This window comes from Lygodium microphyllum, chromosome 6, assembly GCF_053477565.2.
Source record: "Lygodium microphyllum isolate KBCC chromosome 6, Lygodium_microphyllum_v1.1.10, whole genome shotgun sequence".
Classification (NCBI taxonomy): domain Eukaryota; kingdom Viridiplantae; phylum Streptophyta; class Polypodiopsida; order Schizaeales; family Lygodiaceae; genus Lygodium; species Lygodium microphyllum.
In genome coordinates, this window is record NC_141140.1 from 110,986,436 (window position 1) to 111,013,209 (window position 26,774).

Below are 26,774 nucleotides of genomic sequence, written 5' to 3' on the forward strand. Positions count from 1 at the left end.
AGGGGTCCACTATAGAAGATGTCTACCAAGTGACTCTAAATGAGGCAATAGAAGCTCAAGAAAGAATTATAGATTCAGATGTGATTGAGCTAGATCTCAGTGCGCTAGATGAGCTATGATTGATTAAATTAGGATCTATGCTTATTATGGAAGAGAGGAAGGACTACATGTCCTTGATTCAAGACTTCCATGATATTTTTCTTGGAGCTATGTTGAGCTGAGGGGTATTTCTCCTAGGCTACTGGCTGTGCATATTATTCTCTTGAAGGAGGTTAGTTGTCTTGTTTGACAAAAAGTGAGGTGTATGCCTTTTGAACTAAGGGATGCACTATTTGAGGAGCCAAAAATTTTACATAAGGATGGTTTGATATTTCCTGTATAACACACAAAGTGGTGTTCTCACCAATAGTTATCAAGAAAAAGAAAAACAATCAAATTTTCCTTTATATAGATTTTAGGGAGCTCAATAAACATACAGTCAAAGATTACTATCCATTGCCATATATTGATCAAATTTTAGATCATTTATAGCAGGTAGGAATATCTATTTGTTTATGGACTGCTTTGCCGGTTATAGCCAAATGGCTATTACAGAGGAAGCTAAGTTGAAAATGGCATTTATCATGATACTTGGTATCTTTATGTTTCATGTTATGGCTTTTGGATTATGCCATGTGCCAAGTTCTTGGCAAAATACAACTAATGAAACTTTCATTGATATTTTCCTAGAGGAGCTGAAAGTCCTTATTAATGACCTAGGAGCAGCCACCACAAGGGAGAGATAGTTGATTATTTTAAGAAATTATTTTGATTAGTGCAGTTAGTTTTGCATTACTCTCAATCCAAGGAAACGTGTCTTTGGAGTGCCCTATGGATTGCTGTGGTTGGTGGGCCATGTGGTTAGCTTAGCTGGTGTTGGGGCTGATCCTAAAAAGATAAAGGTTATCGTCGCTATGAGTCTGCCACATACTCCTAAGGAAGTGCATAGCTTTTTGTTATCTCAGTAAGATATTATTGATGATTTATTAATGCACTAGTTGAGAGGATATTGCCATTGATAAATCTATTATTCTTTAACTATCTGTTTTGGTGCATTTATAGTAGGTTATTCAAAATCTAGCTTAAAATTGCAGAGGGTACCAAGACTATTGGATGGGGAAGGTTATTCCTTATCTCAAGCATCCATATTTAGAGCAATGTTACCACCAAGGAAAAGTGATCTAGTGGAGTAAGGGTTATCACATTACTAAGTGAAAAGACAAATTTTTTATGTGGGATATTCAAGTCTATTACCACCAGTGTCATTGGGTTCTTACTAGCATCCCTATTGAGTTCAATGAGAAAGGAGGGATTGTACCTATCTTATACCTTCTCTCTCTATTAGACTTTGATTATCATAAGTATGAGTAGGTTGATCATTATGGTAGGGTACATCGATGAAGCCTTGGTTTACACATTATATTTTGATGGAGCTTCTTGAGGACTTGCTATGGGGTTGTCATTAAAAGTTCCGTCGTTGAGTGATTTTAAAAATAGGAGTGCATTTAGGCACTACTTTTACGAATAATGTGGCAAAATACAAGGCGTTACTTATGGGGTTGAATCTAGCCAGACGTAGTGGTATTCATCGGTTTATTGGTGAAAGGCGACTTGCAGTTAGTGATCAACCAATTGAATGGGACCTATAGTGTGAGGGATCCCATTCTAAGGATATACCATCATGCAACCTTGGACACCCTTGAGATCTTTGAGATAGTGACTTGCCAATTGATTTCGAGACAGTGAAATCACTTTATAGATTCCATGGCTACTTATGCCTTTGTTAAAGATGTATTTCTTAATTGTGGTCCTCAGAGGCTTTTATAATTGTCTCTTGATGTTAATCTAGGGCTACTATGGGGACTACTTGCTAACATGTCCTGTTTTGGCCATCGATGGTTAGTACGAGTTATGAGCCAAGTAGCGATTGACTATCTTCCTATTCTGCCATGGACGCATCGGATCATTTACTAGCATATTCGTCAGACACCCCTTGCCATTTGTGCAGGGGGTTAGTTAATAATTTGATGCATTTAGTATGGGCATGCATGGCCATCCCCTTGGTCTAGTTTGGTGCTTTAGTATGGTTCATGTATGGTCCAAGGGTTTGCTTTTAGCAGTAAGATGCTGAATGGTGTGCTTTATAGCTATATTTTTGTTAGGCCAAGAGGGCCATTGTTGTTGGATTTAATGTTTAATTTTGTTAGGCCAAGAGGGCTGTTTATTTTGTAGTGAAACAATTTATCTCATCAGGTCAAGAGGGCCATTTTTTTGCTTGGTGCAAGTGCAATTAATGTTTTTTGTTTTAGTGTTGTACTAAATACATTCGACAAAACACCTAGAGAGAGCCTCTTATTACACAAAAGCTTCTTATGGCCAAGTCCAAGTGATGTTCTTTCTTTACGAGTTCTTTCACTTTATGCTATATGTATATATGTATCTGGGGAATCTTTTTCTATTGGGAACCGACATTCAAGGTATGAAGTTCTAGGGTTAGATTAGGTGTGTCTAGGGAGGTTTGAGCAGTTGTTCACCTCTTGTAAAGATATTATCGAACACTCTAAGAGCTATTTTTTAGGGTAGCTATAGTGACCCTATTTTTCTGGCCTACTAGGTAGCTATTTTTAAGAATCCCTATTAGTTGTGAGGCAGATATAGGAAAGCCTACCAAATAAAAGAGAGAAGAACCAATAAATATGTTTGAAATATATAAATATAGTGTGTAAAAAGGGGTTTTAATCCCTACAATAAGAAAATAAAGAAAGAAAAAAAATTCCAAGAGTAGATTATCATTGTCTTGCGAAGGCTTGGTAGGTGCCTTGTCTTCTTAGGGGTGGCATGTGATTGGAAAAATAAAATAAGAATGGTTGGAGTAGAAAACAAAAGTGAGCAAAAGGAAAAAAAGATCTAGTGTGACCTTGTGAGAGCTTGGTAGGTTCTTTGGTATCGAGATAGAACCTAAAGCCGATGCCCTATTCTCATTGGGTCACAATATGCTCAGCTCCCTCCTTTTTACATGCACGAGTCTAAAGTATTGAAGGAAGAAATGTGGTACACTAGAAAAATATATAATTTTCAACAGACGAGGCTATAGGAGTCCTCGCCTAATAGGAGTTCTTGGTCCACTTATCCTAGGTCAGGTACACAAGTCAGCAAACCACCACTTAGGATGACTCATTTGATAATTCTTTTTAGTTGTTCTATGTTGAAGCGTTCGTTAGTGAACTTTGTCAGACTATACTTGGCCTATCCCTGGTGGACTTCATGCTTTGATCTTATCAAGGGGTAGGATGAGGGCTGATGCTCTGTTGTGTATTATTCTTTGTAGAAGCTTGATGCTCTTTATGGTTTTTGTTTGCACATATCAATTTGTGGATTCAACGGGCTGAGTTGTTCTATCCCATGGTTGCCAATGAAAGCTAACTTTTAAAGCCAAATTTCAATCACAAAGGTGGTCCAAGAGCCGTAAAAGAGATGGTTTTGGTGAAACATGAACAATCGCAAATCAAGGAGCTGGTGTTTTCCTAGATGCAGTTCAGCACCAAAATCCAATGCAAGTGTCCATTCATGGATCAGAGTCCGTTTGATCCCCCGTTTAATGGTCATAAGGTTTAGTGTTATGAAGCAGCTACTAGATCTAGGAGCCAAAAAAGCACATGAAGGAGGCCAATATGATAGATTTCGATTCCAAGAAGCCATTCGTCTAGTTGGATCGCGATCCGAGGTCGGTTGCCCCTCGATCCAGAGGTTGAAACCACTTGTGGACAAGTGTGAACATGCAAATTTGAACCAAATAATATAATGGTTAAAGTTTAAAAATGCTTAAAAGAGCTAAAAGCTCCAAAAACTATCGAGAGGGGGGGAGACTTTTTTTTGCGCCCCGTCTTTTCTCCTAAATTTGAAAATTTGTGTCTCTCTAAATCAGCCCTCCATCTCCAAGGAATGAGACCCTACAGTTTTTCACCCTCTGACACTCCATACTATGCTCGATTTGATGAAGGGAATGAAAAAATCAAATTTCAGTATTTCTCTCTCCTCTTTGTTCCTTGTTCATATGGCTGCATGTATGAGAGAGAGATGGGTTTGATTCAATGAAGTAGGGATGGAGGATGGTTGTGAAGCGTAATGGCATATAGATTAGGTGATTTGGATGCATCAACAGCTAGAAAATAGCGTTAGAGGCTCCACTTTTTCAAAATACGAGGTGTGTATATGTGAATTTTAGAGTAAGTGACTCTTATTTAATTTTTATGATAAATCTTTTGTGCATATGATGGAAAAATGATTGGAAATGGTTGAGACATATTTGTTGATGTTTGGAATTTTAGAAATTTGGTCATCTTCTTTCATGCATATTAAAAATAATAAAATTGTAAAATCCAAAGCATGAGATTTAATGAAAAATTGTATTATTCTTGGGTTTTGGGAAACAAATGATATTCACATGGCATGAAAATAAGTATGCTAATGGATTACACTTCACATAAGTCATACAAATTAGAAAACTTGAAAAAACCAATAATTTATGTTGAAATTAATTAAAATATGAAAAATAATCAAATGAAGGAAAATTTTTAAAAAGTGAGTTTTTGCATATTAAAAATTACAAAAAATTAGGAGAATATTTGTTATTATGTAATGAAGATGAAGCATGAGGGTTTGCCTCAATTTACCTCCATTAATATATTAAAGTGCATGTTTAGAGCTTGTTTCTATGGAAAAATTGACATGAAATCTCCCTACATCTATGCAAGCAAGAAAAATGTAAACAGTAGGGGGTGTGGGACTAAAATGAAAAGATACTTGATTAAGTTGTTGAATTCTTTGCATGTATTAGCATATAGGCCGTGTTTTATATGATTTTTAAGGGGTTTAGTAGCACATTTTAGCCCGGTGTTGTTCCCTAGCAATGTAACACGATGGTAGTAGAAAGAAATCATGAAAAGATTGTTTATGCACTTCATGTTGGCATGTTTTTAGTTAATTTTTTGAGCATAGAGTGCCATACACTTTGCATTTGCAATCTAAATATGGTATCAAAAGATAAATCTTGGATGCATTGCAATTGTATGTCTAGGTGACAATGACCAATGTTGAGAGTGTAAGATCCCCTTTACTATAGGGTAATACAATATCTTGGGAAACTGATTCAGTGAGGAATATATACAATCTCCTGGATTGTTATGGTTATATTATGACAGGACTCGATTATGCTTGTATTTTACATTGGAGACAGCACATTCAGGGGCCAATCCCTGGGGTGTAGGTGAGCTGTAGGAGCCATGGTACTCTACTGGGGAGGAGCTCTTTGTATATGTGACGTGAGGTGCTAGTCATCTAAATGTCTATATAGTCTCTCTATTAGAGTTGGGATGGGGAAAATCGTTGAACTATAAATCAATACAAATGCATGATTTGGCTAGATCATTGTATAGCCTCTAGACACTCCTGGAGGCAAGGCTATGAGGGTGGTTTGGTTAGCATAGGAGCTCGGCTAAAGCCCTAGAGCTAGTGTCGATTTTAGGTCATTACAACATGCTTGCACATCCTTTTAGGCAAAAGGGGATACTTCTTTGGATCAACAAACAAGAGACTAAGAGAGGAAGATGAGCCTAGATTTTAGTCATGTAAGAATAATGTTAGAGAGATAGCAAAAGGAAAAATACTAGCAAACACTTTAAGCAACCATTCAAATTAAGCTTTCTAAAAGAAGAAGGAGGAGATGTCCATATTAGCCTTTTAGGAATCATATGAAGATGAAATGAGACAAATAGAAGCATGCATTCCACAAAGGTTTCAGAAAGACTGCTAAGAGAGTAGCTCTAACAAGGGAAAGAGAGTTGCTGAGGATCAACCAGTGAGAGATTTCAGGGTCCTTATGGCCACACTCCAATCTATGCAATGAAAGATCACTAAATTGGAGAAGAGTAAGGACTTGAAAGATGCAGTTTCTTTGCAACAAGAATCTATCAACAAGCCATACATATAACATCTTCCAATAAACTAGAAAATATGGAAGCACTGAAGGGTCAATTGGGTCTTGTTACAAGTACCCTAGAAAAAAGTGACCATAGTAAAGAACTCACTTTTTTTACTTATAATCCACTACCTTCTAATCTAAAATGATTGAAAATTTGTGGGACATTAGATGTATAGTGATCAAGAAATGAAGGACATAGGTCTAGGACCATCAGAATGTTTTGAACCAAGTGGTTTGTAGCTTCAATCCATAGTTGAAACACCTTTCACATTAAAGCCACCTAAGATTATGGCCCCTCCTTTTGACTACATGAACCCATTGGATTTTGATGAAAATAAGGAGTGAGTTGAGATTGAATCTCATGAGTCATCATCAACAATAGAATTGGCACACCTAATGCTCAAGAGCATTATGAAATAATTTTACAAGTCCTACAAGCCTCTGCACAAACAATTCCAAAGCATCCAATTGACATGCAAGGAGTAGACACATAAAGGAACAACATAGATGAGACCATAACACAATATCAAGAAAAGAAAAAGAGTGAATTGACCATAACGTTTGATTTTGTGTATAAGGAAGTAAAACTTCAAAAGACCTTGCCAATTAGCATAGTATAGAAACTCATAAAAGTTGGAGAAAATATAGCTAGGATGTGGTTGGAATAGCAAGAGAGGTCAACTTTAAGGTAATACGTAAATTTTGCATAGGCAAGAGCCAAATAGATTGTCTTATCCAAGAAATTAAGAAACTTCAACTAGAATGGAGATATGCTATTCTTGAAGAAGATGAAATGGCTCTTTAAGCACCTCCTATTACTCCAATCAATAGGAAAATGTGCTTCATTGTCTATATCCAAGAAGACATGAATGGGGCTATAATGCTCAACCACATGGTAGGTAGATGGTAGGTATAACTTTCCCAATATTCCCAATGACTAACCCAACAAGGTTTAATTGTTTAAGGGATCTATGACCATCTTTGAATAACTTCATCAAATGGTTTAGAAATTGCGTAGATCCTTCATTCATTGTCACTTGCAACTATCTCCACCTATTAGTTAAGCTCCTACAACATCCACCTACTCTTTATAAGAATGGCCTACCTCCTTTATTATTTGATATCAATGTAGGAATTGATCATGTTGCCATGGCTTGACTCCACACACACGCTCTCCTTTTTCCATCTTACTATATAGTTTTGGTGGAGGTATGATGAACAATAGATTTTCTCAATGCACATATCCATTCAGAGTCCTCCATTCAACTTTGAGAATCACTCAAACCTATCTTCTCAATAAATGATGTCTTTCCTACATCTTACAGTAGAGCCACTCAAGGATTGAGCCACTTATATCTTTTTTTTAAATTTAAAAAAACGAGAATAGAGAGAAAAGAAAAAGAGTGTTAGTTAGGAAACACACACACTCATCGCACCTAGGGATCCTTAAGTTAGATATATATGATGGCTTCAGTCGAACAACTCTATTTCTAAACCCCCAGCCCTTCCCTCACTATATAGTCTTAGGGCACATTAAAAACAAGACATCTTGGGTTTACTCAAACAACCTATTGCCTTGGGCCTCACAATACACAATAACCTTCCACCAATTGGATTCTCAAGTAAGGGATAACATTTTAGGCTTGTCTAGGGTTCAATCCATCTCCCAAATTCATCTACATGTGTATGAATTATTGCTCAATTAAGTTAGACACACCCCTTAGGAATATTACAAGTTGCCTTGTAGGTGTTTATAAAGGGCCATATAAAGGGTTATCAACCTTTGTGACCCCTAAATCATTAATTCATGTTCTACTCTTCTTCTTTAGTGGTGTTGCTAGTGCTTTCTAGGTAGCCATTGTTTTCCATAATTGTTCCACACTTTTTTCAATCTTCAACTATGAGTGTATCAATCATCTTTAGATTCACTACAAACATTATGTTCACCAACACAACAAACTAGACACATGCATAAATCTTCCATTAGGATCATTATTTCTTTAGGACTACTTCATCAACCATCCCAGCATTCCACATTTACTTTTGACACTTGTCTTAAAGAGGGGTAATATTAATAGAAAATTGGGGTAATTTTAACAGCAAATGTGGAGTCAAAGAATAAGTGCCTGATTTAATTTTTCTAGGATTATTATTTTTGGAGCTTCAGTGTATTATTTTTAGGCACTTGTATTACTCCATGGACATGTCATTATTATTATTATGCTATTTTGGGAGAGTCGAGCTCACTCTTGTGCATATTCTATTATTTTTGAAAGTTGTATTTGGCACAACCCCTGCTATTGCATGCACATGAAAATGTAATTGCAATAGTTTAGGCTATGTCCAACTAGTCTAAGCTAAAAAGCATACATGAATGAAGGATCAGACAAGAGACCATAAAGTGGGTAGGACACCTAAGAAAGGTTAGAAATCCTAATTCACAATTGTGGAAATCCTAAAATCCAAAAGGAGCACAAACCCCCAATTTCTAGAGAGGGCCTAGTGGTATTTGGGATGCCCCCAACTATTGTGTGAGTTGTGCACATGAAAATGTAATTGCAATAGTTTAGGCTACGTCCAATTAGTCTAAGGTAAAAATGATACATCAAGGAAGGACTGGACAAGTGCCCACAAATTGGTTAGGACACCTAAGAAGGGGTATAAATCCTAATCCATAGTTGTGGAAATCCTAAAATGCAAAAGGAGCACATATCCAATTTCTAGATAGGACCTAACCCTAACCTTGATTTTGGTCTATATGAGGAGAGACGACTTGATTGTATTCATCCTTCTATGTATCCATACTATGGAAGTTCTATCAATCCCAAATTTGAGCAACCATTTACTTCTTCTATACTATCATCTCATGTCACCATTATTGAGAATGAGTGAGATAGTGAGTGAGGGTTGTATTTGAGCAAGGAACTTGGTAGTAAGAGGGTAAGAGAGTTTAGTTTGAGCTCTTTGTCTTCTTCTTACTTTTCTTTTTCTTCCTTCCATCCATGGTAAGAGGGTTGAGTTTGAGGTTGTATGCGAGGTTGTGAGATTTTATGAGAGTGAGGGATTGGGCATGGTAAAGCTCTTCTCCTTCTTCTTTTGCTCCTTCTTCTTCTTCTCTCCACATGGACATATTTGGTGGTGGATATAAAGGATCAATGGCATTGAATTGTGTTGCTTGGATCATGAAACCATCTTGAAGCCTTTGATATTTTGTTAACCGAAAGACGAACAAGGTGGAAAATCTGGAAAAGCCAAAGCAGAAGACAAAGGCCAAGGCAAAGTGAAACGGAAGACAAAGATGCACAATGAGAAAAGTCCTAAATAAGGGAACAAGGCACACAAGGAAAAGCGCAAGTCAATACTTTTGTAAAAGAGCGCAAGCACATCATGGTTTAATTCAAGGAGCGTCGAGCTCTCACCCGTGCAATTTGTAAATGTAGACGGGCGGTGGAAATGAAGCTAGGAAGATAGAAGGGCAATGGGAAAAAGGGCCTATGCCACGCCGGCCATGTAAAAAAGGGGATAAGGGGATGACCGCCCAAAAGGGATTTAGGGTTTTGTATATAAAGTTGAAAAGTGAATGAGAAGCTCATTCTTGTGTGTGGCCAAAAGTGGCTCTCCTCTTCTTCTTCTTCTTCTTCTTCTTCTTCTTCTTCTTCTTCTTCTTCTTCTTCTTGCTTGCTTGAGCTTGTGCTTGAGAGAGGGAGTGTAAGAGTGTGAGGGAGTGAGTGTGCGAGGGTGAGGGACCGGGGAGGAGAAGCTCTCCATCTTCTCCTCTCTTCTTCTCTTCTATTCTCTTCTCTTGTCTTGCTCGCGGCGATGGAGCTTGGAGCATGGAGCTTGAGGATGGAGCTTGCTTGAAGCTTGCACTTGGATTGTGGAGCTACCAGAGTGCGCGGGAGAGGAGGTAACTCGATCGGCATGGAGGTAAGCTCACTACACCCGTAGATATGGATAGCACTTCGGCTATGTGAGAGGTAGCCATTAGTGCTCAGCTTGGAACGCTTGAACAATAAGCTGTCCGTGGGTTTTGGCGGTTGAGCGAATGCTCCCACATTTTGGTTCTGTTGCCGAGACCAACGGATTCAAGCCTTGAGCACTTGTGCACTTCGAATCGAGCATTGAAGTAGGGTTTTTCCCGAACCGTTGCTTGAGGTAGATAGGTAGGAAGCGAGGGAGTTTGAAGAGGTATTCGATCTCCTTAGCGAGTAGGTTTTTGTTGTTTTGGACTTGGGAAGGCATGACGAAGTAGTGTAGGTATTTTTCTTATAATTTTTCTTGCATTTAGGAAGGATAGGAGCAAAACATTGGAGCAAACAGTAGGGTTTTCTGTTGCTGTATAACAAGTTGAAACAGGGGAATAGGGGCACAAATTTAGATTTCTAGCTGGAACAGTATGAGGGACTAACTTTTGAGGTCACAGCAGGTTGGGATGGGGCAATAAGAGGCCCAGGGAATCAGGAAATACCACATTTGACACCCTGCCTTCTGAGAAGAGAGTGAGCTTGAGAGCTAGGGAGAGAGCGAGAGAGAGAGAGAGAGCTGCGGGGAGATCGTTGACGTGCTGATCAATTCGAGCACCACACCGTTTCCAGGTACGCCAGGCATTTCCCTCTGTTGCTTTGCATCTAATTAGATGGCACGGCACGATTTGGTGAAGTAGATGTCGGCCTAGAGGCATCACGTGCAACTCGCGGACCGTCGGTCGCGTAGTGACCAGTTCGTTTGAGTCCCAGAATAGGATTGCCCTATCTCTGGAGTTGGACCGTCCAACTCCGAAAATCAGACCTCTCTGAAAACCGTCCGACTCCGAAAATTGGACCACCTTTCCGATCCGATTCCCAGAATTGGACCAGTCCCAGAATCGAACCACCTTTGCCTGTCTGATCGGTCCGATTTTGGAAATTGGACACATGGACCCTGGAAATCGGACACAAGGAATCGGACCACTCAGAATCGAACACCTGTCAAAATCGGATGTCCGATTCCAGAAATTGGACGTGACCAAAATCGGACCATTGGGCCGATTGGACCAACCCGAAATTGGACGTCCGATTCTGATAATCGGACTCCTAAAAATCGGACATCTAAGAATTGGACAGAAAACTGTCAAAATCAGACAGATATCTAGAACACAAATTTTGACGTATCTAAACCCCGAAATCGACCCCAAAGGCTACGTAGAGCTAAAGGCACATCACAGATCCATCACTGGGCTGAAACTTGGAGCAAGTAGTTAAAAATTTGGCTATAAACGGCCCTCCAAATTGCACATGGCGTTTACCGTAATGGCCCTGCGGGCCCGGGAGACTGCCCCCCTCCACCCCCTTAGACCCCTGCAGAGGGGGTTCTACCCCCTCCACACCTCCCCCAAGTAGGTTGGAGAGAAAACACGTGCTGTGATAGGTCCTCCAAATTAGACCCTAGTGTAGTAATGGCTCTACACAAGCATAGATCTTCACTTACAAAGCAGCAACCAGAAGCCCACACCTAAACAAAGACAAAAAGAGACCCTAGAACCTCAACAGGCTAATCTAGCACTCAAAGGCAAAAGGGCCACACCACAAGAACACAAAGACATTATGTTGAGACCATGTCTAGTCAGAGAAAAATGCAACATCAAGCTACAATAGCAAGAATGACTAGATATGACAGTCCTGATGATAGATGTTCCTTGAATAGCACTGCACTGACAATCTAAGACATCGGTGGAGAATCCACATGTGGTCATGCAATTGGGGACTCAAGGGCATTTGTTAGAAGGCTTAAATTTACAAGCCAAGACTCGGAAGACGAAGACATAGTACCACCTACTTATCTTAGGGTCAAACTCACCGCGAAAAGAGAACGTACTATCGATGCTCTGATTGATAAAGGAGCAGATTTTAATATCTTGACCTATGAATCATGGACCCTACTAGGCCAACCAGAGCTCACACCGACTAATACAACTCTTAGCCCTTACGGGGGACACCCACAAGCACTAATAGGGAAGTGCAAAATCCTTGCGACAATCGAAACTGGAAGCTTGCCTATCCTATTTTATGTTCCTCCAAGTAGTGCTAATTACGAGAAGGAAACTCTCCTAGGAAGACCCTTCAAAAGGGCTACCAAGTGTGAGGCCGACTATGTAGCACAGAGGATACACCTGACACTATCGGGTGTGAGGATAGTCACAACTTTTAGCAAGGGTGACCTCATCAAACCTTGAGGGAAAGGCAAGGAGGGTGCTAACATAACAATCAAGCCTGCTAACGAGAGCAAGGACTTGTTAGAAGAGTTGATACAAGCACAGGTCGAACAACGAGAACCAATGAGTGACACCATGCCTGAAACAAGAAGGTCAAGAGACAAGGCCAAGGATGGGCTTTGGACTTACAAATATCATAGAAGACCCCAAAAGAAGCCCAAGCCTTATAAACGCAGGCATCAATGGAGGGTCAGCACAACGCCGCGATGGATATCCAAAGCATTGCTACGTGCTCAAGGGTATTACATAGGTAACCGATGGATTTGGGTACCAAAATCCCCTACTAAACCACCTCTATCAGCTGAAGGCCAGGTTGCATTAGAAGCAATGAAGCACAGGAGGAAATCTAAGAGAAACCCTAGGTCTCGAGACAAGAAACCAAACATGAGTGATCGAAAGAATGAGCCTCAGTCTAGCATACTTAATAAGCAGATGTCATGTGTAGCCATTGAGCATGCACAAAAGCCATTAGTGCCCAAAGAGTCGTTGATTTCCCAAGAGGATAACAGGCATCATAGGCACAACATTGCTCATGGCAAGGCTGATGGCTTAACAAAGCAAATAGGGCAATCGTCTAATACCCTCAACCAAATCACTCAGCCAGTGCCAAGTCCACCTAAGAGTCCTAGATCTCCTACACCCTCTTTTTCCAAACGAACACAGGAAGCACAACAACGGTCGTCAATGGCGGCTGCTCACTCCCAATCTCTATCTCCATCAAAGCTTCCAAATGTCCAAGAGGTGGAACATGACACTAGCCGTAGCTTTCGGTCCAAGGATATGCCTGTGCAACCTAACGTGACTAGATCAACTCATGCTCGATCTACACAGATGAATGCTCAAAGGGCAACAAATGACACGACCATTTCCGATCCCCCTAGGAACTTGACACCGTAATCCACCACCAAGAGTAGCCAGGCCACTGGACTAGCCACTACTACTTCCAATCAGATACCACAGTAGTCACAACCCTTGGCCGTGACAATGCCCCTTGCGGTATGTGTCCTTAATTGTTTACCTGTGGAGGAGGTGTCGCAACCAACTTCCTTGACAACTCCAGCACTTCCAAAGTGCCTAAAACCTAGGCCGGAGGAGTTAAACACAAGGGAATTGGCTGAAGAGCCAGACTCTCCAAAAAGAGAGGCAGTTGTACCCTCACAAGCTAGCAAGGCTATTCAGCAGGCCGCGGCTATATCCCATGAGGACACACCAAAGAGAGAGAATGCTGAGGCCCAACCAAGCACATCAACTCGGTTGACCTAGTCCAGGGAATTGAGTCATTGAGAGATGCACCTTCACTGACCAAGAAAAAGAGGAGAAAACAACGAAAATAACAGCAGTTACAGGTGGTTGTGGACCCCAAGAACATTGACACCAAGAGCGCTGGAGAGCTGAGGAATAAAGCATCGAGTCCATCCACCAATGACCCCATTGATGCCTCTCCTAATAGCGGTGAAACCTCAGACACATCCCGTGTGCTCTAAAAAATCAAAGCAGTCGTTACCATCAATGGTTGCTTGCAACGCTCAATCCACTGATAATAGAACTCGCATTGACCAATCGAGAGGATACAACGCTGTCACAACAGGGTGACAAATTTATACCAGTCACGTCTAAGGAGAACCATGACACAATAATGAAGCCTCAAGAGAAACATGGAAACCCCGAGAGCATAAGAAATCCTAGCGTTGGCCAAACCTGCCCGTCTAGGCCTGAGCCCCCAGCTATGCTAAAGCCCAGGAAAACTCCTAGAACCTTGCATGAGATAGCAACCGAGCAAGCCCTTGTCGAACATAGAAGTGTCACAGGATGCTTAACCGAGTTCGATGCTAAGCTCAAAGTGTTCGCACGTGTCTATGTCCTAGCAGACATGGGCACATTCCCTAAAGAGCAGCTTGAAGAATACTTGCCATTTCCCTTATCCTGGGAAGAGCAAGAACATCTTGATGAGCACTATAACTGGCTCCTGTATGAACGCATGCGACTCGTCTATGACGAGGAAGCCGATGAACTACGCTTAACTGTTACATTCAATGATGTGCTTTGCCAACCAAATCTCTTAGAGATAGAGCAACTAAAGCGACTATCAGAGGGTCGAAGTCAATTTGAACAACGTTGGTGTGAAAACTGCGTTGCAATGGCAGGACTAGGAGCCCAGATCATGACAGCCTCAGAGGAGCGATTTTGAAACTAGCCAAGAGAACTCTCTGTCCGATAAGGTTCTCATTGAGGAGTTACATGTTGCCAGTAGACTCGGACAAGGTTCCATGCTACTCGATGTTGCGAAATATCTATTGGTATTGAGTAAGCTGCCACGAGTACTAGATGCATGTGCCACGCTCCAGTACAATCCGGAGTTTTACAATTGGCTTTTATCCTTGTAAAGTGACATGGATTCATAGATATGTGTATAAATAAACAATGACTTTTGTGACCCTGTATAGACAATGTCAACACACACAAGCAATGATAGTCAAGCTCGGGGAGAAGAGTTGGGTACAACAGGCTAAGCTCCTCAAGTCCTCCTCTCACCACACATTTAGAAGTTATGTGACCATTACCGCCTCCAAGTAGAGGGCATACAACCCTCATCACCACCATAGGAAGCTCTGACCAACATCTATGAGGGTGTGGACAGGGTACCGTCCCTTCCCATACACCTTTTCCCTTTATGGTCTATCCTTCCGAGGATGAGCCCTGCCCCACTCCCTGACAACCAGTCCACGCAAATTAGCATAAGCCAAGATCTGCTAATGGCTGGAGGCCAAACGAACATCATCACAGGGGCCATCCCTCTACTACAACCATTGCATGCCTCACCTCTTCCCTCCTCGTCATACGCGCTTGATAACCCACACTAAAATTCCTTCCATGCGAATGGTTTTATCCTGTATCAAGGCCTAATCCTTGATTCGCATTTTGCAGGTCCCCTTACGTGGAAGACATGGAGCACCCAAGGCAGCTGGCTTGCAAAGACGCTCTCTGCTGAAGGGAACATGCAGCACAAGCTCCACTGCCGGTGCGCTACGTGCCTAGCCTCAAAAGGTATGCAAAGAAACGAGGTTCCAAGCGACACCGCCCCGGACGTAGGCCAAAAAATCCCCAGGCCAGGGGAATAGAAGCCCAAAGAAGCACACAAGGCGTGGCAATACCGATGTGCGGGCCTCCAACAGACGCTCGGGCACCAAGTGCTCGAAAGCAGAGAGGGCCGCTCGAGACAAGGAAGAATTCGATGCATTGTTCAAAAGCATTTTGGAAACGGTTGCGGCCAGAGACAACACCATTCAGGTCCTGGCCAACATCTTCATTGCCCAACTTCACAGGAGCCCCTCACCAATAGAGCCTCAGTAGCCTGACCACCCGGACTCACCCCGCCTTGTGCAAATAGAGTAGATCCTACGATATGCAAGCAACTTAACAAAGGCCATCGTGCCATAACTTTTTGTCTTTTGATGGTTAAAGGGGCATGCTCCCCACTTGTACTCACCTATTGCTAATATATGCCAAGTCTTTAACAAGCACCGAAATAGACATCACAACTAGCATCATAGGATTTTGAAAAAGTAATGTCTTGACATGATTGCATTTGTTCATTGTACTTGATGCATGCAACTTGCATATACTCTCATGAAGTGACAAGTGGATGTAGAATGACACATGTCTTCGTGCAAACATGTTCAATGCCCAAGTCACCACAAGACCACCAACCTCACAAACAACCGCGACAAAGCCATGCTGCCGAAAGCGAAAATCACCCTTGCAAGTGCCCACATCGCATGACCCAAAGCATAGTCATGGGCTACGCTCTCTTTCTGGGTCAAGCTCTACAGTTGGCTCACGATAGTTGTTACCTCAATTGTACCGACATCGCGTGTTGCAAAGAGGTTTGCAATATCTCAAGTGTATCTCCCCATCTCAACAATTGCTTCTCTAACAATGAGGCTAGGGCACAATCATCACTGTAATATCCATTTCCTGAGCCTTCGAAGCTTGACATTTCCCAACCCATTGAAAGACTGATAGCCTCAACATATTGCAATGGTTGTACTCAGGCAAGTCCGAAAAAAAACAAACAAACAAACAAACAAAAGAAAAAAAGAAAAGAAGAAAAGACAAGAACAAAAAGATAAGAAGCACCCACGATCACAGCACAGTACCTAGGGGTCCTCCAATTAGGTGCGTCTAGTGACCTTGGTCAGCTGGCTCCGTCCCTAGTCCCCTAGTTCCTTAGCATCACCCACAATTGTTCAGGGCACATCAAGGGCAGGACATACCTAGGGAGCTTTGTTGAGAATCAGAGTTTGCAGCAGTAGAATGTGTGCACAAGAGGGAGAAGAGAGGTCAAAGTACAAGAATGAAATCTTGCTTACTAAGTTGCTTAGAGTACAACTTGGGTACACTCTCTCACAAATGATAGTGACCCATAGGCTGCTTATATAGCCCTTGCCAGCTAGGGTTAGGGTTTTCCCTGCCCCTAGGGCTATTCACACTCATCTGCCCTTATACTCCCTTGCTTACAGTGGGTTTCTATGCCCATCTTCTAACACCCCCCCCAATGCCAGGGTGGCATTGGATTACAAGGCCTTTATAAATCAGGCTTATAAGGTTGTTTTAGGTAGATGATTTAAATAGTCAAAACAGTCGATCTTCAGATGAATTGGAGACATAGTTGGCCACCAATTCTTTGGGTATTTCAGGAGTGTTGGGGCATTTACTAGTGATATGCCATGTCTTCTTACATTTGTTACATTTCATCTTCTCGGGATACTTCTTCTAGCAGTTGTTTACAAGATGTCCTTTTTTCTTACAGAAAGAACATTTAGTGAGAACTGTATGAACCAATACTTGTTCACGGGAATTTGAAGTTGCCTGATTGTTGCTGTTTTCTTTGTGGTTCCTCTTTTCTTCATCCAAACAGGATTGAATGGTACTTGCCAAAGTAGGATTTGGAATGTTGGTGAGAGTGGTTACAAGAGCAGGAAACACCTGTTTTACAGCTTTTAGGAGAATAGCAATAGCATCTTCTTCAAGTATTGGAGCTTGTACAGAAGCAAGTTGTGCCATAAGTCCCTTCATATGAGAAATGAATTTTCCCAAATCTTCTCCTAAACGATATTCCAAGCTAAAGAATTCAATTTTAAGGAAGATTTTAGTATTTTTGCCAGTGGCTCCATAGAGCTTTTCAAGCTCATCCCATTTTTCTTTAGCAATGTTTAGTTGATCAACATGATGAATCAGGGATTCATCTAAGTGTAGCATTATGATTGCTTGAGCACGTTGGTCATCCTCTATATCAATCATATTTGCAGAGTTTACAACTCTACTGCCTTGAATAAGAGGCCAATACCCTCTCTCCATCATTTTGTATTTTATAAGTACCTGCCATGGATGGAAATCCTCAGACTTTCGAATTTGAGGACGGACATCAGCATATGTTGCGGTCATTGGGAAGGTCTTACCACTTGTTAGGACAAGGGCATGTCTAGTCCCTTACAAACTTTTCACTGAATGCAGAAGCAAATTAGGCAAAGTGAAGTCAAAGTTGCAATGAAGAGAAAGGCTGAAAATCATATAAGTGTAATATTTCAAAGTATGACTTTGGTGGTCCTTTCTTATGTGCAAGCTTCTTCCGTGGTTTAATAGTCTTTTTAGGTTTTAATGAAGTAAACCTAGACTGGACTTCAGGCTCCTCCTTATGGTACGACTTAGTGGATGAAGCTTGTGTTGGACACGGTTTGTCTATGATCTCAATGCTTGTTGCTGATGATTTCGAGGAGAGTATGATTACACTCATGCTATTGATTTCACGGACCAATGTACTTGAGACAAAGTCACTCACGGTATGCAATACACTTCTTGTGCATGATGGTCTATGTGTTAATTTTATACATAACCTTACAACAATATATGAAGAGGAATAAAAAACTCACTGGGTTTTAATGAATGCCCAGCAAGCAATTAACCTGATGACTTATGATTAGTGTTAAAAAAACACTATTGTCAAGCTTAGTGAAGTGCTTGAATGGAACCTGATTGGAAGTCGGCTTCCCGATGCTTGGTAATGTCCATTGAGCATGCCCAAGAGCTTTAGACTCTGGAATAGGCTTCAGAGACTTTGCTTCAGTGATTAGAATCACTGTTAATGAAGCTCAGAGTGTAAAAATGACAAAATGTCAAGCTTGGAGCTTGTTGGCTATGGCTGCCCAAAAAAACACAGTTAGGGTTTGGCTTGTAGCAGCCAGCAGAGGTTGAATTTCTCAGAGCCCTCTTAGCTGAGGATAGCCCACTTGGGGGGCTATACAAAGCCCTATGGTGGTGGCTGAGATTGCGCCGTCTACTGCCCGCGTTTCAGCACAAGGTAGTCGTCTGCCCAGAACTGCGCCGTTTCTGCAATTCACGTAATGCCGTCCTTCTGCGCGCCTTATTTCACGGTCCAGGATAATAGGCAGCTGCACCTTGAGATAAGGAAGAGTTTCTCAGAAGAAAGCAGAGGGAGATATGGCCTCCTTTGTCCTCCCCAAGTCCTCCAATGGAGGTAGGTTGCAGGCAGCTATGGAGGAAAGAAGGATAAGATGAAGAAAATGATAGCTCATGTGCACTTAGTGATAACTGATGCTGAGGGAAGCTGAGGAGATCAGAGATGGCTCTGATACCATGTTGAGAATTAGAGTTTGCAGCAGTAGAATGTGTGTACAAGAGGGAGAAGAGAGCTCAAAGTACAAGAATGAAATCTTGCTTATTAAGTTGCTTAGAGTACAACTTGGGTACACTCTCTCACAAATGATAGTGACCCATAGGCTGTTTATATAGCCCTTGCCAGCTAGGGTTAGGGTTTCCCCTGCCCCTAGGGCTATTCACACTCATCTGCCCTTATACTCCCTTGCTTACAGTGGGTTTCTATGCCCATCTTCTAACAAGCTTGTATCACCTATGGTTAGACTTGTCACCTTGACCCATTCACACAATTCCCTCTTGCACTCTGCCTTAATACCATTGCAATCAATTGTGGTAAGCACCGCACGAATGGCCATGAAAAGTACACTGTCCTCATCATGCAGGTCCAATAGCTACCAGCTACCGATAGTGCAGTGTCCCTGTGTTCAATTATGTTACGTCGTGCAGTCACAATGCAAAGGATGTCGCATACACCTTCACATGTACTTCTTCTCAACGTAGACAACTTTGCTTCATCCACACATTGTTATGAGAAACCAGCCCGTGGTCTTCTAACTACGTAATATCTAATTATGTATGAGCACTCACATAATATCTGCACCAAAATATATACACAGTTTGGGTCCTCAAGTGCAAGACAATACTCTCAGCTTGCTTAGAGTTCGACCTGTCTCAAAAACTAATTAAACTATGTCTTGTGCACGATAGAGAAGACTAGCACTACCCCTAGGGAGAGACCACCTATGAGAGGTTTTCAATTGCAGGTATTGAAGACTCCAATGAAAGTGTCGTTCGCTCTTCATCGACACCCAACTCTGAATTCTTATCCTTTATCATCCTGCAAGCCCGCTAGGAATCGTCATGTGTTGAATCCCCAGCAAACCGACACTTGTACTGGCCATCAGGAACAACCCTACCACCAACTCCAACAACCCTACCACCAGCCACCTAGGCCACCAACGTGCCCCCAACAACCTTCCTCCACATCACCACCAACACTCCTCCACGAAAACCACCGATGTCCCTTCCACCCACGTCTTCAGAATAGGCCAAAGCCTGCTACATATGACTGTGAGTGCCATGGGACTGGCACTCGTCTAGGAGGGGGGTAATGTTAACTGGAAGACGAATAAGACGGAAAATCTGGAAAAGCTAAAGTAGAAGAAAAAGTCCAAGGCAAAGTGAAACGGAAGACAAAGACACATAAGGAGAAAAATCCTAAATAAGGGAACAAGGCGCACAAGGAAAAGCCCAAGTCAATACTTTTGTAAAAGAGCGCAAGCGCATCATGGTTTAATTCAAGGAGTGCCAGGCTCTCACCCGTGCAATTTGTAAATGTAGACGGGCGGTGGAAAGGAAGCTAGGAAGATAGAAGGACAATGGGAAAAAGGGCCTACGCCGGCCATGTAAAAAAGGGGATGAGGGGATGACCGCCCAAAAGGGATTTAGGGTTTTGTATATAAAGTTGAAAAGTGAATGAGAAGCTCATTCTTGTGTGTGGCCAAAAGTGGCTCTCCTCCTCTTCTTCTTCTTCTTCTTCTTCTTCTTGCTTGCTTGAGCTTGTGCTTAAGAGAGAGAGTGTGAGAGTGTGAGGGAGTGAGTGTGCGAGGGTGAGGGACCAGGGAGGAGAAGCTCTCCATCTTCTCCTCTCTTCTTCTCTTCTCTTGCTCGCAGCAATGGAGCTTGGAGCGTGGAGCTTGAGGATGGAGCTTGCTTGAAGCTTGCACTTGGATCGTGGAGCTACCGAAGTGCGCGGGAGAGGAAGTAACTCAATCGGCATGGAGGTAAGCTCACTACACCTATAGATATGGATAGCGCATCGGCTATGTGAGAGGTAGCCATTAGTGCTCAGCTTGGAACGCTTGAACAATAAGCGGTCAGTGGGTCTTAGTGGTTGAGCGAATGCTCCCACATATTTGAGAGTACGACATGAGAGGTAAGTTAGTGAGTTTACTGCATGTCAAAGCTATTCCTGTATTTTTGCTTTCTAAGGTTGAAAAAAGGATACATGGTTTAGTGAGAGTGGAGTGTTGAGAAGACAATGTGAGAGATTATTACCAAAGCAAGTTGTAGCTTCAGAAACCATAGAAGTCTATGCCCAATGTCCCAATTGTTATGTGTTTAGCCCAACATAGGGTATGCTTGTTGAAGAATGGAATTACCTTTTGACTTATAAAAAGTCAAAGTGATAGTTTAACTTTGACATCCGATCAACTATGCGTGTTTAACATTTTCTCAAAGATACAAGATATTACATGTACTTTATGCTAAACTACATGTCAATCAGTAAACCTTTATGCTAAACTACATGTCAATCAGTAAACCTTTGTACAAATTGCTCTCCTTATCTTTGAATGGACTAAGGACTTTCAACATACTTAGGAGACTTTAAAAAGGACTCTAGCTAGTGTATCTATTTTACAAGGCCTGGATTGGACAGTCGATCACATTCCATGTGCATATCAATGCTTGTAAGTTTGTTGTTAGAGAAGTACTATGTAAACTTATAGAGCATAAGATGGGCTTCCCAATTAGTGTTGCAAATAAACAACTCTCTAATGTTAAGACGAATCCTTGATTGCATGTCTAAGAAGGCAATGATTAAGTGTCTTCTCCTTAAGACACAATCCTACTAGTTGAGAACAATTGTATCAACTAGGTTAGGATGGGTCCCATAAGAAGATATGTATGCAAACATGGATGTGTGGTGTTCTCATTGAAACACAGGGGGGAATTGCATGGGTATACTCTGACAGAGACACAACAAGGGAAATCCTTCAATCTTAGTTATGATGTCCTACTCTATTCTATGATACAGATCATTTGTAAAGCATTGGAATATATTAGCATATAAAAGCCCCAGTCAAGAAATATAAAGTGGAAATGATATCATTTATATCCCATCAACCGTTTGAGAAGTGGGGAATCAATTTCATTGGGCCTATTAGCCTTGCAACCCATTAGTCACAAGTGAAGCACATAAATGTAGCTATAGATAATCTAATGGTGGGTTGAGATGAGGGCGACTAATCAAATGAATGATGCTAGAATAATAACTATGTTCTTATGAAAGTAGATCATTTCCTAATTCAGCTTCCCCATCTAAATAGTGAGCAATTAGGGCATCTCTTCATCAATGAGGCGATTGCACATCTATTGTCAACCTTCATGGTCACTTATAGGGAATCATCACCCTAGTGCTATTAAGCTATGGTTAAGTTGAAGCAACTAACAAGATTGAGGGTGGTACATAGTAGTTATGGGAGAAAATATGAAATCTTTTATGATAATCAAAGCCTTGCTTCACAGTTGAACCTATTCAAGAAGCTTGTGGATCTTAGTTGAACCTATTCAAGAAGCTTGTGGATCTTTATATGAAGGAAAGCACTCAGATGTCTACTCATTTGAATGAGTTTCACTCTATTTTTGCAGCCAACTTATTTCATAGAATTAGATAATCTTTTATGATAGCATGAATTCTATGTTTTAGCTTCTCACTTCTCCATAGTCTTGGAATACATTCCACATTGCTACTAGCACTAATGCTCCCAAGTGTCGTTTTAAACGCTCGGATGTAGAGGGAGCCTTGCTTATTAAGGAAGTGAACAATCTGAAGACGGTGGGAACACGCGCTTAGGTAAGTGACCAGTTCAAAAGCTCCTGTTTGGAAATTGACGAGGGGTGAGCGTACGACGGCGGACGTTCAAAAACGACAAGATGAATAAAAAAATGAATGTGAGAGTGTGAATAACTAGATAATTAAAGATATTGAAATAAGTAGGTAGTAAGTCAAATTTCAATGACGAGTTGGTTCATAGGCAGGCAGCCACTGCCGGTATGAACTTGCGCAGGTGAAGCTCCATGTATGTAATAATAAAAGAGTAGATCGCCAACCTCCCCCTCATCCCGCCCCCCTGCAATGGATGCGATGCGAAGTCTTCTTTGTCATAATGCATCCTCAGCAATAAATGAACATCTATCTGTATCTGTATATGCCAGCCTGCCTGCCTTCTTCTGAGGCCACCTGTTTCTGGATCTCATCTGATCTGCGGCTCCGGCGTTGCGGCGCACCTCTCGAGTCTCCACTCCATCGCCTGCATCGCTATCGGCTTCCATTCTGACCGCTGCTGCTCGCGTGCTTCGGCCTGTTCTAATGCACGCCTGTGCCTGTGCCTGTGCCTGTGCCTCCGCCTGCGCCTCAGCCGACATACTCTGTAAGGCAGCGAACCGAATTAACCAGTCGACTTCTCCCAATTTGTGAGCACGCAAATCCAATCGATCAGCGTCTCCCTCTCGATCGCACAACCTCAGGTTGCGCTCGGTGCAGGCCTCTAACCGACTCCACCAACATGGCTCAGAGCTCCTCCTGAGAGAATCATCAATGGCTATGATTCATGCATCACTGTTCATAACCATCGTAACTATCTCCTTGCTGTTGGTCCTCCACCTTCCATCATCCTTGCAGCAACAGAATTGCAGCACAGTTTTTTCTTTCAATGACTCTGTGGTTTACAATCTCACAAAATGTGCCAGCCTCTCTACGCAGGGTGCAGTCCTCGCCTGGACCTATTATGAGGCAAACAGCTCCCTCGACATAGCCTTTGCAGGACAGGCGCCCAGCGCTGGAGGATGGGTAGGCTGGGGCTTGAACCCCTCAGCACCAGTCATGGTCGGTTCAAGTGTCCTTATCGCCTTCTCTGCAGCAAATGGAAGCAATCTTCTTCCCTTTAAGTTGACCGAGACAGTGCAGCAAGGCGATACGCCCTTGGTCTGCTCTCCTGTGGATCTCGACATTAAAGCTACTGCGGTGGAAATTCGGGGGAGTTCCATGAGCCTGTTTGCATCCCTCCGTCTTTCTTCCAACAGAACAGTCCTCAATCATGTATGGAACAGAGGCCCAGGGGTGTCTAGCTTCCGACCGCAACCCCACTCGCTTGATCCTGTAAGCCTGTCGGGGTTTGCAACACTAAACATGTCCACTGCACAGATTGTGCCAGGAAGCACAGACCCCCCTCATTCTGCTCTCAAACGAGCTCATGGCATTATCAACACCATATCCTGGGGCATCCTCTTTCCGATTGGGGTCTTCGTCGCACGTTACCTCCGCCGCCCCTTTGCTTCCATGGATCCTGCATGGTTTTACATCCATGTCACATGTCAAAGCCTCGGCTACAGCCTGGGGCTGGTAGGGTGGGCCATAGGCATGCGGCTTCGGACATTAAGTGGTGCTGTGCATCGATCGCATTTTAACATCGGCATAGCTCTGTTTGTGATGGCATCAGTGCAGGTCGTGGTAGGCAGTGTGCGCCCTGACAAGGGCTCCAAATTCAGGAAGTACTGGGATGTGGTCCACCAGTCCGTGGGGTACACTATTGTGCTGTTCAGCATTGTCAACATCTTCCAGGGCCTCAACATTTTGCAGAGTCTGAACATCTTGAAGCCAGGAAATAGTTGGAGACTCGGGTACATTGCAAGTGTGAGCGTCATGGGGGTGCTAGCGGTTTCTTTGGAGACTGTGACATGGGTGAGGTATTTTAAACAGAGAAAATAAGCACCCACATGGGCATTGGGCACACAATCCAGCCATTTCTGGCAGATGAACTTCAGGTCCCTTTATGGTGCAGAAGCTTTCTAAGAGCTCTTGGAAAGTCCCATTTTGCAGGTCACGAGGGTAAGTGCAGGAGGACGTGGAACACATTTGCAGAAATTCGTTCAGTAGTTTGATGGGGCTAGAATGATGGCAGTTGTGATTTGTAGTGGCATAGCATCTTGTTAGTGCCATTCTCACAGCGGACGTGTGGCATACCATGTAATTTGTTATGGCATACCATGTTAATGCCATTCTCACAGCGGTCTTATGAAATTATTGCATTATCACATTGCCGCTACCAAGGCCCGATTTGCATTGTTTTGTTGGTGAGAATTGCAGCATTTTATGCATCGGCTTTAAAAGATGTCATGTTCCTTTTGCTCTGACAGTTTTTTCTTTTGCCAAATGGCTAGATGTGTCGACGAGCTTTCACTTGAAAGCGCAGGAAACTTGAAAGACGCATCGAAGTATGGTGACATGCTCAATGCATCCGAATCATTTAATTCAATTATGACACGTGAAGACCCTATAAAGAGCTAGGTGCTAACTAATCACACACTTACGCAAGAGTGCGCGTCCATATTTCTTGGCTTTCATGTCCTATTTAAGTATCTCATGGGAGCTTAGTGTGTCTGTATCTCTAAGTTGGCTTTCATGTCCTATTTAAGTCTCATGTGTGCTTATTTTGAGCTTGACTTAAGCTTTGATGCTTCCATTTGTTTGAAAGCTTAAAAGTTTTGGGATAGTGATTCACTTGTTGAAATTTGAGCGTTTTGAAAAGCCTCTCTTATCAAGATATAGGGATTGGCTCAATGTTTCAATAGTGTAGACTACTTGTTTATCTAAGCTTAGTGAATTGCATGATGGAAAATTCTAGTGCAAATTTTTCTCTCCATGCATCTAAAATGACACACCCAGCATAATCATTAATTGAAGAGCCAATCATGTTTCGTTGGGAGATTGTGGCATGTAGAACTCTATTACATGTATAATGGCTTGTGCACATGTGGGGAGCATGGAGTAGACAAGACATGGCATCACATTCATTATAGAAAAACAATACATCACATTCATTATAGAGAAGCAACACGAATGAGAGCCCATTGTGATCTTGTTTCACGCATAGTTCCTATACAACCATAGTTCTTAATGCAACCATTATCCTTAATAATGTGTGAAGTTTGTTTTTTAGAACTTTGTTAAAAGATTAGTAGGCTAAAGAACTCTACTTCAAAGGGTGATCAATGGGATCTCCTTGTTTTCTTTCGACATCAATTGCATTATGCTAAGGTTGATAATAAAGCTTAAAGATCTGTTCTCTCAACATCAATTAAATTATGCTAAGGTTGATAATAACCTTAAAGTTGTTGGTGCATACATGTGTATTCAATGGTGCATAAAGTCTGCAAGGCTCACAATCCTTGACTTAAAAATGTTTTGAGGTAAAGGATTTATGTGCTCTTGACTTTTGCTCATGGATTTCTTGCATATTTGTTATTAGACTAACTTGCAAGTGGAAAATGTATCAATAGATTGATGTATTGTGCAAGTGCAACAATTCAATGGTAATACGATTGTCCATTGCACACACCCCTCTATTACAAAGTGTCCTTGCTATGATGCACCAACTTAACCAGCTATCCAACTTTGATAAACTGTGTTTTGTAGCTTTACATGTGGCTTGCCATGCACGAATTCATCGGAATTTCATGGTAAATTCCTCCTTAGCATTACATGTCCTTTGCCTCTCACAAGTGTTCCTATGTGCCCTTCATTGTACTTTGCGAAAATGTATAATATGTGCTAATGCAATAGGTAAGGCCTCTCCTTGTTATGCATATTGTAACCATCATTGAATGAGTAATAAAAGTAGGGTGGGGGCGGGAAGTTCTACCTTACTATGATCATTTAAGAGGCATAATAATAAAGTAGAGTAATAACAAAGTCATAATAAGAAACACGTATTTTCTCCATGAGGAGCGTAACAATGACTTGATGTATCTTCTTCTTTTGAGCAGCAACCAGCATGGTATTCTTCTTGACCTCACAAAACTTTTACACATCAACTGCCTTAGAATCCACCTAAACACTTCTAACTTGGTGGGCATACAATTCTCCTTCCATGCTAGTCCCATCTGAACTTGGGGTCTTTGAAGCTCTAGCATTCAGGAGATCCTATTGAGCTCTCTTTTCCTACACATGTGAAGCTCACACAACATGCAATGGTTGGATCCCCGCTC

General features: G+C 42.0%; 1 protein-coding gene across 2 annotated transcripts; it reads left to right on the top strand.

The window, feature by feature from the left end:
• The first annotated feature begins 22,824 nt into the window (after positions 1–22,824).
• LOC148034967 (cytochrome b561 and DOMON domain-containing protein At2g04850-like) lies at positions 22,825–24,807 on the top strand. Of its 2 annotated transcripts, XM_087679882.1 has the most exons (2): positions 22,825–23,361; positions 23,491–24,807. In XM_087679882.1, the coding sequence occupies exons 1-2, from the start codon at positions 23,326–23,328 to the stop codon at positions 24,493–24,495; spliced, it is 1,041 nt and encodes a 346-aa protein (XP_087536008.1). In that variant the 5' UTR covers positions 22,825–23,325; the 3' UTR covers positions 24,496–24,807. The 2 variants fall into 2 exon arrangements, with proteins under 2 accessions (XP_087536008.1, XP_087536007.1); XM_087679881.1 differs by having other exon boundaries at positions 22,826–24,807.
• The last annotated feature ends 1,967 nt before the right edge of the window (positions 24,808–26,774 follow it).

What these genes read in the sequence shown, in the direction of transcription:
- LOC148034967 (XM_087679881.1), top strand. Translation starts at nt 23,326, where the DNA reads ATGGCTATGATTCATGCATCACTGTTCATAACCATCGTAACTATCTCC.